The 14384-nt window shown below is 35.9% G+C and overlaps 1 protein-coding gene across 1 annotated transcript in view; it reads left to right on the top strand.

The window, feature by feature from the left end:
- LOC129924901 (chitotriosidase-1-like) overlaps nt 1–14359 on the top strand; it is a 40701-nt gene extending 26342 nt beyond the window's left edge. Inside the window, exons 8-10 of the mRNA XM_056022217.1 lie at nt 1189–1335; nt 11024–11148; nt 14215–14359. Coding sequence (XP_055878192.1) covers nt 1189–1335; nt 11024–11148; nt 14215–14218 — 276 coding nt within the window. The 3' untranslated portion in view covers nt 14219–14359. The remainder of the gene's footprint in view (nt 1–1188; nt 1336–11023; nt 11149–14214) is intronic.
- Nucleotides 14360–14384: the final 25 nt, after the last annotated feature.

The raw sequence follows: 14384 nt of genomic DNA, 5'->3' as shown, positions 1-14384 counted from the left end.
TTTCTGTCCAGGGCTTTTGCAAGAGAGGATTTGATTGAAGATGATGATTATTATTATTATTATTATTATTATTAAACCTATCCACACTCTACCAACCAAAAATAAAAAGATTGTGTTTTCGACAAATTCTAACAACCTGATCAGATAGACGCTGTGGGCCTACATGTGTAGTCTTAGTTTAGTGTGTATAGTTGATGGTGTTGACCATCACGCGTTTTGTTGTTTTTCTTGGGCATGTGCAATAGTGTTGAGTGGTCAGACAAGTAGATCATTCATCGGCATGGTCAGTCTAGCATGTAGAGCTATTATACCCGTTAAACTAGTAACAGAGGTCAAGTGTAAGCCTAGGGGTAGAAAACTTATGTTTGTGTGTGTGTGTGTGGACCAAATGCAAAGTTAATTGTAGCGTGACTAACGGGAAAGAGACATCCAATTGAGTCCGGAAAATGCCTTTTTCATCTTGACTAGAAGCTTTACCATTTCCTAATATTGATTTGATAAGCTGAAGAAAGAGACTGTACTGACTGTAAGTAGGACTAATTTTATTGTAGACTGATGTCGAGTCCCCAAAACAGCAATCCCACTTGCTCTCCTTATAATGCGACCTTATTAAAAGTGCAATCCTTGGCTGGCTTGGACATGTACACCAGACGCTAATGGTCGTCTTCCCCGAAAGATTTTGTTTTGATGACCTATTATCAATCTATGTCATCTATTTCTTTTCTAAAAGTCTGTGCACGTTATTTCTCCCACACCCAATCTCTGATAACGCTGAAATTTTGCACAATTATTTCTTTTACAACACAAGAATCAATAAAATATATCAGCAGTTAGTTAATTAACTATTGGTAATTATTTATTTTGTTTGGTATCTCTAAAAATGGAAAGAAATTGTACTTGACTAAAATGGTGGTATAAGTTGAATATGTCCCCTTTATAGGTCGCCTCTCTAAATTGTAACAAACAATAATATAATGTTACAATCTTCTTACAGTCCAGGTTTTTCCCTTTTCGTTTTGTATTCATACACCAATAATTGGTCAAATATTATTAATCGGACAGATCTTTTATCGTTAATCTATTACTAATCTAATTACATGACTCATCCAAACTAATAGATACAACTACACTTTATATAAAAGTTCATTTTAAAAAAAAAGTATTTTTTGTACTTTGATGTTTTTTTAGTTCTGCCGCATTCTTAAAGAACACGCTACCAAAATACAGCATTTAAGTGATCAAGCTCCTTATCTGTGTACTGAGGAATGGAGAGACAATCGTTTGCATCAAAAATGTATCCATTACTTTGAAGACGCTTTAAGTCTTAAGGCAAAGGTAACTAGAACAATTCTACAGCTCGGTTTTTTTATCCTAAAAAAAAATGTGTATCAGTTTTTTGTTAGGATAGATTAGGTTTGCATTGGAGTTAGGCTTAGGCATTGGTATAGGAATTAGTTAAATTTTAGTTTGCTGTAGGTTATTATCGGGTACTTCATTGGTAGGAATTAGTTAAATTTTAGTTTGCTGTAGGTTATTAGAGGGTACTTCATTGGTTACAATGGTTTATTTTTGTAAGTGATATACGGAAGTTAAGTTGGTAGTAAATATCTCTGTTTTGGTTGGTGGAAAGTGGTTAGTGTACAGAGGCCGTATTTTATTATTGATTTAATTTCGCTCATGAAAATATATTTAATAAAGTATCGCTTATGTATATATTCTCAATTAAGTTTGTTATATTATATTATAAGGGGTTTTAAAATTAGTTTTGGTAAGTTAGCTGAGATAAGTGTAGTCTGGTTGCTTAACCATTGAGCTGCATTTGAACAAAAAGGGCATTATAAACAAAAAATTACTAATGAATTTGTTTTAAACTACAGTATTGAAAAACATTAAAGATTATTCCTAATTAAGCCATAATAAAATTTAATGACTGAACCATCGGAGACAGTATTTGCATGATAATACCTAATTGAACCCTAATAAATATTTCAGTTACTAAACCATTAGGGCCAGCATCGGACCGATAATGGCACAATAAGGGTTATCCCTAATTGAACCCTAATTAATATTTCAATTACTAAACCATTAGGGCCAGCATTGGACCGATAATGGCACAATAAGGGTTATCCCTAATTGAACCCTAATAAATATTTCAGTTACTAAACCATTCAGGCCAGCATCGGACCGATATTGGCACAATAAGGGTTATCCCTAATTGAATCCTAATTAATATTTCAATTACTAAACCATTAGGGCCAGCATTGGACCGATAATGGCACAATAAGGGTTATCCCTAATTGAACCCTAATAAATATTTCAGTTACTAAACCATTCAGGCCAGCATCGGACCGATATTGGCACAATAAGGGTTATCCCTAATTGAATCCTAATTAATATTTCAATTACTAAACCATTGGGGCTAGTATGGGCTTGATTAGGGCGCGATTCTGGAAATCCCCAATGAATCCGGAAGTGGGTTTACCCATTCTGGGCCGATATTGGCACGATTAGGGTTGCCCGTATCGGTCCCTTATGGGAACCTAATGACGCCAATGTGCAAACGGTATGCGCGCCCATTAGGGCGCGATTTGGGCTATTTAGGGCTGCAATTAGGGCAAAAGGGGATAACCCTAATTAAAACTGATACTGGGCTGTAATGGGCATGTTTATAGGGTTGGTTACAGACTGAGGTGCACATATACAACCCACCCAGCAGAGTAACAATCTTCCTATTGTAACGTCTTGTTAACCCGAGCTGGACCTTAACTACACCCTGCCCGCTAAGATATATAAATAGTAAATTTTGTATCCTGTATCCATAAGTTCAGACATTTTCATTAAATCTAAGGATCCCGAGATAGAGAATGGCTATTTAACCAACTTTTGATTTCAAAACTGTACATGTTAGTGAGGAAGATAATATAGTTGATGACACAATAAAGAGTGCAAAGATAAAAGTTCTATGGAAGAATGTCAGTCTCATAAGAGTTTTACAAAACTTTTATCCACTCACTTTGTCTGTCTGTCTGTCTGTCTGTCTGTCTGTCTGGTAAAAAGCTTATACACGTTATTTCTACAACAACCAATCTCAGATCAAGCTGAAATTTCGCACAATTATTTTTAACCTAGCAACAAAAGAAACAATTTAAAAAAATCACAAATTAGTTAATTAACTATTGGTAATTAATTATTTTGTGTGGTATCTCGAACAAGGGAAGAAATTAATAAGAAAGCTAAAAGCATGAAATAGCGCTAAACACAAACAATTGTTAAAAATATTTCAAATCTCACATATTTATTGTTGTTGATCTATCTATTACAAATGTAATGGTTGGCGGACTCTTTTGTTTCTTGGATTAAATTTAGAATGGGCCGGAAGTACCTTTTTTCTGATCTATAGGCCCTTTTTTTTCAAATTAAAATGAATTATAAGGCTGTGAATTCATGTGTAACTGATAAAAAATTCTGCACAAAAATACTGGGAGTTGGGATCAAACACGATAGAGGCTATAAAATGACTCCTAAAATCTGTCTTAGCCATCTTTGTTGAGCCACATTTAGTGTTTTTCAATTTCGGCAGATGACTATTCACTGCAGTTTATTAAGGGAGCCCTGCCACTGGTAAAAATGTGTAACCTCTCTTGAATACGCTCTTGGAATTAAGTGACTGTACTTTGCTTTAGATTTTATATCGAAAAGAGAAGTTTTATCGTCAAAATCATCTATTGGGGGTTTTCCACCTCAAAATGCCCTGTAAGGGGGATCTTAAACTCAAAAAAAAAAATCATCTGGAGGGGTTTTAAACTTTTAAAAAACGCCATTTGTAGAAGAGGGGTTTAAACTCAAAACCCCCGATTGGATTGTCTACGCTCAAATAATTTTAGTGTGTAATTTGCTTTTTTTTTATATTGAAGAGGTATTTTTTAGCATTAAATCCATCTGAATGGGGGGTTAAAATCAAAACCCCTTTTGGCAACGCTCATAGCATTTTGAGTGCGTAATTTGCTTTTTTTCTTCAACTGAAGATGCATTTTTTAGCCTCAAACCCCCCCTGGCGCGGGGTTTAAACTCAAAACCCTTTGGCTACGCTTATAGATTTTAGAGTGCGTAATTTGCTTTTATTTATATTGAAGAAGTACTTTTTAGCTTCAAACTCCACTGGAGGGGAGTTTAAACTCAAAACCCCTTTGACTACACTCAAAACATTTTGAGTGTATAATTTGCATTGTTTTTATTATTAAAGAGGTATTTTTTACCTTCAAACCCCGCTGAAGTGGGGTTTAAACTCAAAACTAAGTCAAAACCCATTTAGCTACGCTCATAACATTTTGAGCTTTTTTTTTTATATTGAAGAAGGGGTTTATCGTAAATTTTGGAGGGGGGTTTAAAATCAAAATCTTCCTTAAATGTTCTCTTGGAATTAGGGGATTTTCGTCTGCATTTTTTTTTTGGTTTTGTTTTATAGAAGAGGGTGAGTTAACTGCAAAAACCCCAAGTAGGGGGTTTAAAACTCAAAAACCCTGGTAGGGGGTTTTAAACTCAAAACCCCTGGTAGGGGTTATTAAACTCGAACCCCCTGGTAGGGGGTTTTAAACTCAAAACCCCATTGGTTGTGCTGGGGCAAGTGATAGTTTAGTATTAAAATCTCACCTAAAATAAACAAAATCAAAGCAAAATATCATTCACTAAATTCCGATCCCCCCAGGGGGGGGGATTTCATTTCGGGGGGGGGGGGGGGTTTGAACCCCAAAACCCCCTGCTGACTACGCCCATGATATATATATATATATATATATATATGTAGGGTTGTATGGGGTATCTAGGAGAGGTAGCACCTCTAGTGGACAGGCAGTCGTACCCTCTTTTTGAAAATAGCTTGGCTCACTCTTGGTCCCCACTCGGTACCCAACTCTCACCTGTGGCTCCCAGAAGCGGCCACACCCTGGAAAAGGCTATGACTGGCCGGCTAAACCAGGTAGAGGGTATCTGACGTGTCCATGGCACTCAGTACACTGAGGTTTTGTCAAACCTAGCTTGTGAAGTCTGGCCTTGGCGGCCTGTGCGTAACTTTCAAAACTAGACAATTCGGACAGAAAGGCAAATACCAGCACAGTGCTATGGAGCACTCAAGAGCAGGACAAAACACACAGAAATTCTCTGGTCATCCACTGCACCCAAACTTGTCCCGGAACGTCTTGACCGAATCTTGCTTCCAGAAAAGGATGGGCTTTAGGGCGAGAGAGTGAGGTCGACGTGTTGCGCTAATCCTCCTCACTTAAATCCAAATTCCAGCACAAAGTCACTTGTCATCCCCACCCCCAAAATACCAAAGCCCTGTGGCGACAGGCAAGCACTGTAGAGGTAGGTGTGGTACAGGTACACTGGAAGCCGTAGCTGCAACCCTGCAGACAGGCGGCTCAGGCCATTTGGTCGTTCACCACTGACACAGAGCAGCAGTGGAGTCCGGCAGCCCCCTGAGCGGCTGAGCAGTTCTATTTAGGAGTGCACTGCTCACCTCCATAGCATGAGGACAGGGCTAGAAAAGGTGCCTCAAAATTTGCCGGCTCTAAACTACCCTACCGCAGTTGGCGGGAACCCTACACAAGCAGTGGAAATTCAAAGAAAAAGACCACAAAGACGAACTGCACTTGTAGCCAGGGAGCTCCAGCGATACAACATAGACATAGCAGCACTAAGTGAGACTCGGCTATACATAATTAATCTTTATTACATTCTGACCCTTCATTCTTTTGGAAGACGTTTATTGTACCCTAGAATAGGTTCTTCCTGGAGTTAGTGGAAAAATTAGACACCCGCCTTTGCTAGCAAGGGGGCTGGGGAAGTGCTGCGACCCCGCCGCCAGACATTAATTCCGGTATTTAAAACAAAAAAAATCGCATATTCTGAGGTATCTACAGTGCATTATCCTGCTATTAAACAATTTTAGTTCGGAAATCTAATCCGCATTTCTTACTTACTTATGACTTAGATACTCTCGCGCCGTTCGGCGCATTGGGCGGCAAGCTGTCTCCACACAAAAAATCTGTCACTGGCAATATCTGAAGCCTCTTCCCACCTGGTGTCCACTGCTCTGATGTCCTCCATGAAAGTGTGGCGCCAAACTAAACTAGGATTTCCCTGTTTGCGCTTTCCTCGTAATTGTCTCCATGTCACCGAACTCTTGGTATGCGTAGTTCATTTTATCGGAGAACATGTCTTGCAAACCTCGTGCGACGCTCTGTCACAACCTCACTAAGTGGTCGACTCCCAGTTCGGCATAGGATCTCCTTGATTGAGACCCCATCTCTATTTCTGACTCTTTAAATCCGTCTTAGCCATCTTTGTTGAGCCATATTAAGCCTTTTTTTCGGCAGACGACTTCCATGCTATTCTGTGCATTTTATTAATGGAGCCCAGCGACTGGTAGAAATTTGTAAGCTCTCTTGGTTTCGCTCTTGGAATTAGGTGACTGTAGTTTGCTTTAGATTTTATATCGAAAAAGGAAGTTTTATCGTCAAAACCATCTGTTGGGGGGTTAGGATTAGGGTTAAGACTATCTCCTCTCCTTAGGGTTAAAACTATCTCCCCTCCTTAGGGTTTAGACTATCTCGGATCAAGCACAATCATTTCTTTTACCTGACAACACAAAAATCAATTAGTTAATTACTTATTGGTAATTAAAAATTTGGTTGGTATCTCGAACAAAGGAAAGAAATTGTACCTGACTGAAGTGGTAATATATGCTGAATTACTCCTCTTTATAGGTCGCCGCTTTAAAGTAAATTTGATTCAAACAATAAGTTATACATTCTTCTATAATCATTGGCACCTCACTAGCAGAGTTATAATGTTAGCTTGGGAAACTGTGAGCCTTGCGTTATTAATTTAGATCGTTTATTTTTTTTTTGTTCGTCAATGTTGTTGTTTTGTTTTTCTTTTAAGTATTTTATTATATTTTTTTTTTGTTTTTTTCTCTTGTAACTAGATTAGATTTTAGGTTTTTTTTTGTTTTGTTTTTTGTTGTTGTTGTTGTTTGTTGTTGTTTTTTAGCGGCCCCCGTAAGGGGAAAAAGCCGCTATTAGGTTTGTGCAAAATGTCCGTCTGTCCGTCTGTCCGTCTGTCCGTCTGTCCGTCTGTCACACTCAGATCTCGAAAACTAGAAGAGATATGAAAAATATTATTTCATCATTAAATCCGGCTTGAAAAGTTTAGGTGCAACGGCTACTTTTGGTTTTCTAAAAGCAAACCGTTTAATTTATAAAATTAATTATGCAAGCGATTTTTTCATAAAAATACACCAATTCTAAAACAATTACGTAAATGAGGCAATGTTACAATATGCTAACAAAGATGGACAATTTTTGTGTATTTTCAGTATCACTAAGTCAAATATATTTTTAAAATGTACAGGAAATGTTTACAACAAATACAAATAATAGTTAAAGACGTTTTTTCTGGTCAACTAGCTGCTAAAATTAAAAGAAAACATTTCTGTTTGTTTATAAAGGCTAATAATGCACTTTGTATGTAAATATCACGCACATTTTTTTAAATGGACTTTTTATGCAGCGATTTTCGTGCAGTAGCGTAACGTCGCAACATGATCAGGTGCTAAACCAATTCCTTAAACTTTTTTTTTTAAATCAGATTTTATTTATTTTTTGTTTAGTGCCCCCATCCGAATAAAAGAAGCTTATTTTTGTGCGTTTTGTCTGTTGGTCGGTCTGTCCGTCACGATTAGATTTAAAAAACTAGAACTCTAAAAGCTATTGAAAATCTGATTTACCCTTTAATGTTCCTCCCATAACATCTCAATAGTTTTAAGTATCTAAAATTGATTGTTCCGGATTTTTTTGTGCAAAACTAATCAACGCCAACAAATGTTTGTTTGCTCTTCTAACTTATATTACATTCCATTTCCATGCTTAAACGTTGCAAAAACACATTATCAATAATATGTTGTTACGTTTTTTATGTAAATAGCATATTAATGCTAAATCATAATCTCTATACTGACTTATATTTCATTAAGTGTAAAAATGTTCCGGATATTGTTTTATAAAACATGAATTATGCCTAATGATTGTTTGAAATCGCATAAGGCTTTTAAAAAAAGTAATTTACTAGAATTGATTACTGAAAATTACTTTTTTAGACATTTAATTTTCTTGTAAAACATAACATAGAAGTTTTGTAATCGATAAAGAAAGTTCCGGATTTTGTTTCTTACAAATCGTCGCCAGAAATATCCGAATTTATTTAAAAATCTACTAACGCCAAATAATTGTTTGAACTCCCTCTTCTAATTAATAAACAAATAATCTTCTCATTTACGAAATAATGTTTTTACGGATTTTTATGAAAAATATTTTAACTCACTACTCTCTTACAGTACATTTAACTTTCTACCTAAAACATTAAAAAAATCTAATTATCGTTAATATTATGTTCCGATTTTTAAGGAAAACAGAATCCAAACACCAAAGTAAGGTATGAAAATCTCTCCACGTGGCTGTAGTACATCTAATTTTTATACGAGACCATCCAAAAAATTTAATTAACGGTATTACATTTATCTGAAATTCTCTTTTTCTTTTACTATTTATACAAACATCCGGAACAATCTATTATATAAACTTTTCAATTGTGTTCATACCTAAAAATTATTGCGATGTTTTGAAACGTAAAATAAAGGTTAATCAATTTTTAATAACTTTTAGTTTTTTTTATATCAAGATAACGGACAGACCGACTGACAGACAAAACGCAAAAACAATATGGCTTTGATCCTTTTTAAATAATATCTATTAGAACTCAGTGCACCAATGTCTATGAACCCTCGTTAAATATCTCGTGTAAATAAAGACATTTTTTTTTATGGTACCGGTACTAGCCTATTGTGAGGTAATGGAATTTTTTTTCTTTGACGTCATATGAATGGACTCTTTAAATGTAATGTTAAAAGAACGCACTCGGTGCACCAATGTCTATTAACCCTCGAAAAAATTGCTTGTATTAATGAAAACATATTTTAGTCTAACTAAGCCGTGTGACATAGTGTTTTTTTTCCTTTGACGTCACATGGAATGAATTCTTTAAATGAAATGCTAAAAGAACGCACTAGGTGCACCAATGTCTATGAACACTCGAGAAATGGCTCGTGTTGATAAAGGTGATTTTTAGTCTAGCTAGGCCTTGTGACGTAGTGTTTTTTTTTCCTTTGACGTCATATGGAATGAATTCTTTAAATGAAATGCTAAAAGAACGCACTCGGTGCACCAATGTCTATGAACACTCGATAAAACGCTCGTAATGATGAAGGCGATTTTTATTCTAGCTAGGCCGTGTGACGTAGTTTTTTTTTCCCTCTGACGTCATATGGAATGAATTCTTTAAATGAAATGCTTAAAGAACGCACTCGGTGCACCAAAGTCTATGAACACTCGATAAATGGCTCTTATAGATGAAGGCGATTTTTAGTCTAGCTAGGCCGTGTGACGAAGTGTTTTTTTTTCCCTCTGACGTTATATGGAATTAATTCTTCAAATGAAATGAAAAAAGAACTCGGTATAGTAATGTTTATTAAGCCTCGTTATGTGACTCGCGTTTAAAAAAGGAATGATATCTTGATTTAGATCTAATCTAGATTTTTTAAACTAGATCTAGATTTTTATTACAGTATATCCAGATCTGGATTTATATTCTAATTAAAATTATTTTAGAGTCTAGATCTAGAATTTCTAGATCTAGTTTAGACTAAAATAGACTAGATTAAGATGTAGAATTTCAATTTCTAAACTTAAAGTGTAAAAAAAAAGTGTAGATTTTCATTTCCAAACGTTTTGATCAATATTGTAATGTTTTAATATACTAAAACTAATCTACTATTTTTTTATTAAATTTAATTTTAAATTTACGGCAAATGAATCTTTGAAACATTATTACTTTTGACCATCGGATGGCTGCCTGGTCGTGCGGTTTGCGCGCTGGACTGTCGTTCAGATTTATGGATGGCCCAGGGTTCAAACCCTGCCCGCTCCCATCCCCCGTCGTCCTGCGGGAGGTTTGGACTAGGAAGTAATTATCTTCAACTCTGAAGGAACATCCGAAACGTGTAAAACATTTTACATCAAAATTAAATCACCTCTTGAATATTATTTGCGAATATGCAGATCCGACAGGGATCCGACTTCGACGGGGGCCGCCTCTGAGTTTGTGTAACACAAACTCTCTTTGTAATCTTGTTTTTAGATGAGAAAGTATCTTGTCTCAGTGAGGAAGGTCATTTGATTTTTAAGACGTTTATATGTTCTACATTTGTTTTCATTACCGTATTTTCTTCACTTTTGTTGACCTATAAGCATAAGATCTTCATTTATATATTTGTTAACTATATTTCGTTAGTGGTTATTGGTTATTTTTTTCTTTTGTTTAACTGCGAGTTTTTTTAGTCCAATATTTTTATGTCTAGAGTCGATATTTAGTAGCCCAGATGATATAATTTGGGACCATTTAGCTCCACTAAACTACCTTGTCAGTACAGAGGTCACTAACTGGTCTTATGACTTATGTCTAGTACAAAGTCACACACGGTTCTTGGTTTTCATATTAATTTATTTTATTTTGATTTTTAGTGCAAATTTTCAGCCTGCTTGACATTTTAAACAAAGCTGTAAGCACCCATTAAAAAAGTCAGATTTTGGCGGGCTAGCATTTACCTGACTAGGGGCTACTCATGTTGAGCCGGGCCCCTTTTATTATTTTAATGCCATTGTAGAATGGAAAGGGTCGCTGGAATCAGATATAAAAACCAAAGACTTGGTAAAGGTTAATTCTTTAATTAGCATCTACGTCAAGGTGCATGACTATGCGTAGAAATTAATAATCTTCTATTTTGAAGTAGGCAAGTCTGTAAATGTAAGCTAATTCACTCTGACACACGCTTTTTTCACAAGATAAAGCATCTAGTTCCGATAAGTTACTGGACCTATTGCCTAATTCTTTTTTTTTTCTGCATCTAAAGGCCAATTATATTAATCAAAAAGGTCTTGGTGGATTTATAATGTGGGAATTCATTAAGGATGATTTTTGGGGCGCTTGTAATGAAGGTCTCTATCCAATGTTACGAATACTCAGTCAAGAATGCAAGTAAGTTTTTAGGTTAATTATTTGTATTTTTAAGTTAGCTTTGAACGAATGGATCTTTCACGTATTCCTCACTAATTATTTATTCTCTATCGCCTTATTCTTTAATGGTAAGAACTGTTCTCACCAACAGGAGAAATGGCAAAGGCGAGTAACTGGCGCCTTAACCAGTAAGCTTCGGGCAGGAGGGGCTCATTGGCCATGGCTGGATACCCACCGCGGAGAAGGAAAACTCTGAATTCAAACCTCTGTTGCCTTGCAGTTATACTCAATCATGAGAAAGGCTTCGGGAGTCAACCCTAAGGAAAAGCCAGGAGCTGGTGACCATATGGCAGTTTGCAGTACCCAGTGCTACACCCTGGCAGAACCTGCGACGCCGCTGACCCCAAACTGTATTGGCACTGCCGTTCCTTAGGATACATCAGCTGAGTAAAGGGGTGGGGACTGATGTGTGGGCCACATCGTTCCGAACACAGCTAATGCCATCCATCCATCCATCCCAGTGGCGCTACAGCCCATGGAGGGCTCTGGCCTGCTTTAACACATCCTTCCATTCAGATCTCTCCTGGGTCTTTTATCTCCACGCCCTAACCCCAAACTGTTGCAGATCTGCTTCCACATCATCAATCCATCGCATTCGGGGTCTGCCTTTGTGTCGCCTGCCTTTTGGTTTTTGCCTGTATACGATTTTCGCTCCGCTGTTGTCTGACATTCTTTATAGGTGACCTGCCCAACGTAGTCTGTTCTTTTTTATTTCCGTCACTATTGGTGGGTCTTCATACAATTGATATATCTCGTGGTAAGTGCGTGTTCTCCACCCTGTTTCATCCTGTATGGCACCATAGATTTTCCTAAGAATTTTTCGTTCCCAAGTATTAAGTAAATTTTCAGATGTCTTAGTCAGTGTCCAGGTCTCTTTTGCATACATTGCAGCTAATACCAAGGCATTCATCTCATTTCCATGAGATGATCCATAGTCGCTTCGCGACTGAAGAAGGCCATAGAGAGAGGTTTTATGTGCGAAAATGTATGGTGAAATAATTGTTTTTATTTTATATAACTTGTTATTAATAAAGTTTAGAAACAAAATGAATATTTCTAAGCAATGTGTAGTTTATTATTCAACAGATGAAATAATTGAAGGTACTTATTTTAAATGTATGCATTACGAACCAGCTAATAGCAAGTTCTTTTAACTCTGTCTAGGCTTGGTCCACCAACTAACTTCCTCCTGGCATCTCTTCATCTTCACTTTGTCAACTATCCTCGTTGATGTCTCCTCACTATTTAAGAAAGCTAAGTTTACTACAAGTTGCAGGCGTTTCAAAAATGTGAATATTCACTAGTAGACCCTTTACTTCTTTCTGTCTCATAAAGCTGTTTATTAATGCTTATTGCTACATGGGTTTCTTTGGCAGTTACAGCCTTGTGTTTTTCTATAAGCTTGTAGCTTACATGTATGTTTCCTTTATGCGGTAAGAATACATCAACGCCAGTTCTGGTCGTTACAAGTCTTGAGCATTTTTTTCGAGTTCACTAAAAACAAATACTACATTCACAAACAGCTATGCTTCCAGTGGAGATTTCCCAACTTCCCGACACAAAGTTCTTCTCTGTATTAGATTTCCCAACTTTCCGACACAAAGTTCTTCTCTATATAAAACATTCGCATTTATCTGAATATCAATAGATTAAAAGTGGAGGAGCGGTAGGTGGCTGAGTGTGAATTGCTTGGTGTTCTGAATCGAGGGTTCTAGGCTTGAATCTGGTGAAGACTGTGATTTTTAATTTAGGGATCTTTGTATGCCTGAGTCTATCCAGCTCTAATCGGTATCTGACATTAGTATGAGCTTTTCATCATCTGCTCTATAGATCGCAAGGTCTGAAAGGGAAACTAATTTATTTTAAAACTGTCAAGATTTTTCTTTATAATTATAACATAAATTTCAATCTTTGATTGATTTCTTGTCTGTAACTTCCTTTACTTTTTTTTTATTTGTGCATAGTAACGATTTTCCATAGTTACATTTAGTCCTTACACAGAAGAAGGCCTTTCTTTTCGTTTTATAACTTTTTAGAAATATGCATATTCATGAAGCTATTTCGTATTGTTAGATTTTTCTTATAAAAATGTTAAGAACTACAAGTTACTATTACTTGAAAAAGGAAGATAATATAATTTAGGCTTTATGTTTAGATTAAACAAAACAATTTTGTGATTTACCGGTATTGCGGTTTAATTACAAATCCATTAAAAAAATCAACCTATGACTAATTCGAAATTTTGTCCTAAATTTCTATCAACAGCCTGAAATCCTTTCGGTAGTTTATAAAATCATGTAAAAATGTTTGACATGTTTCGTAGACTTCGTGATATACAATGGTATTTCGTCTAGTTCGTGATATACAATGGTATTTCCTAGACTTCGTGATATACAATGGTATTTCGTAGAATTCGTGATATACAATGGTATTTCGTCTAGTTCGTGATATACAATGGTATTTCGTCTAGTTCTTGATATACAATGATATTTCGTCTAGTTCGTGATATACAATGGTATTTCGTCTAGTTCGTGATATACAATGGTATTTCGTCTAGTTCTTGATATACAATGGTATTTGGTAGACTTGGTGATATACAATGGTATTCCGTCTAGTTCTTGATATACAATGGTATTTCGTCTAGTTCGTGATATACAATGGTATTTCGTCTAGTTCTTGATATACAATGGTATTTCGTCTAGTTCTTGATATACAATGGTTTTTCGTCTAGTTTTTGATATACAATGGTATTTCGTCTAGTTCGTGATATACAATGGTATTTCGTCTAGTTCGTGATATACAATGGTATTTCGTCTAGTTCTTGATATACAATGGTATTTCGTCTAGTTCTTGATATACAATGGTATTTCGTCTAGTTCGTGATATACAATGGTATTTCGTCTAGTTCTTGATATACAATGGTATTTCGTCTAGTTCTTGATATACAATGGTATTTCGTCTAGTTGTTGATATACAATGGTATGTCATCTAGTTCTTGATTGGTTTTCATTTTTGTTTTATGTACAGGTAAAAGACTGTGGTGTGATACACGTTTATACACTCAACAGATGAAACCTAAACATCACTTTCTTTGGAGAGTCAAAAAAGAGAGATTCCTAGCTTCAAATTAATTTCCTATCTGTTTTTGTTATAAATAAATAGCTTTAAATTATTTTCATTCTTATAGCTTTTATTGA

Source organism: Biomphalaria glabrata, chromosome 3 (assembly GCF_947242115.1).
Source record: "Biomphalaria glabrata chromosome 3, xgBioGlab47.1, whole genome shotgun sequence".
NCBI lineage: Eukaryota > Metazoa > Mollusca > Gastropoda > Planorbidae > Biomphalaria > Biomphalaria glabrata.
This window is presented reverse-complemented; position numbering and strand designations above follow the sequence as displayed.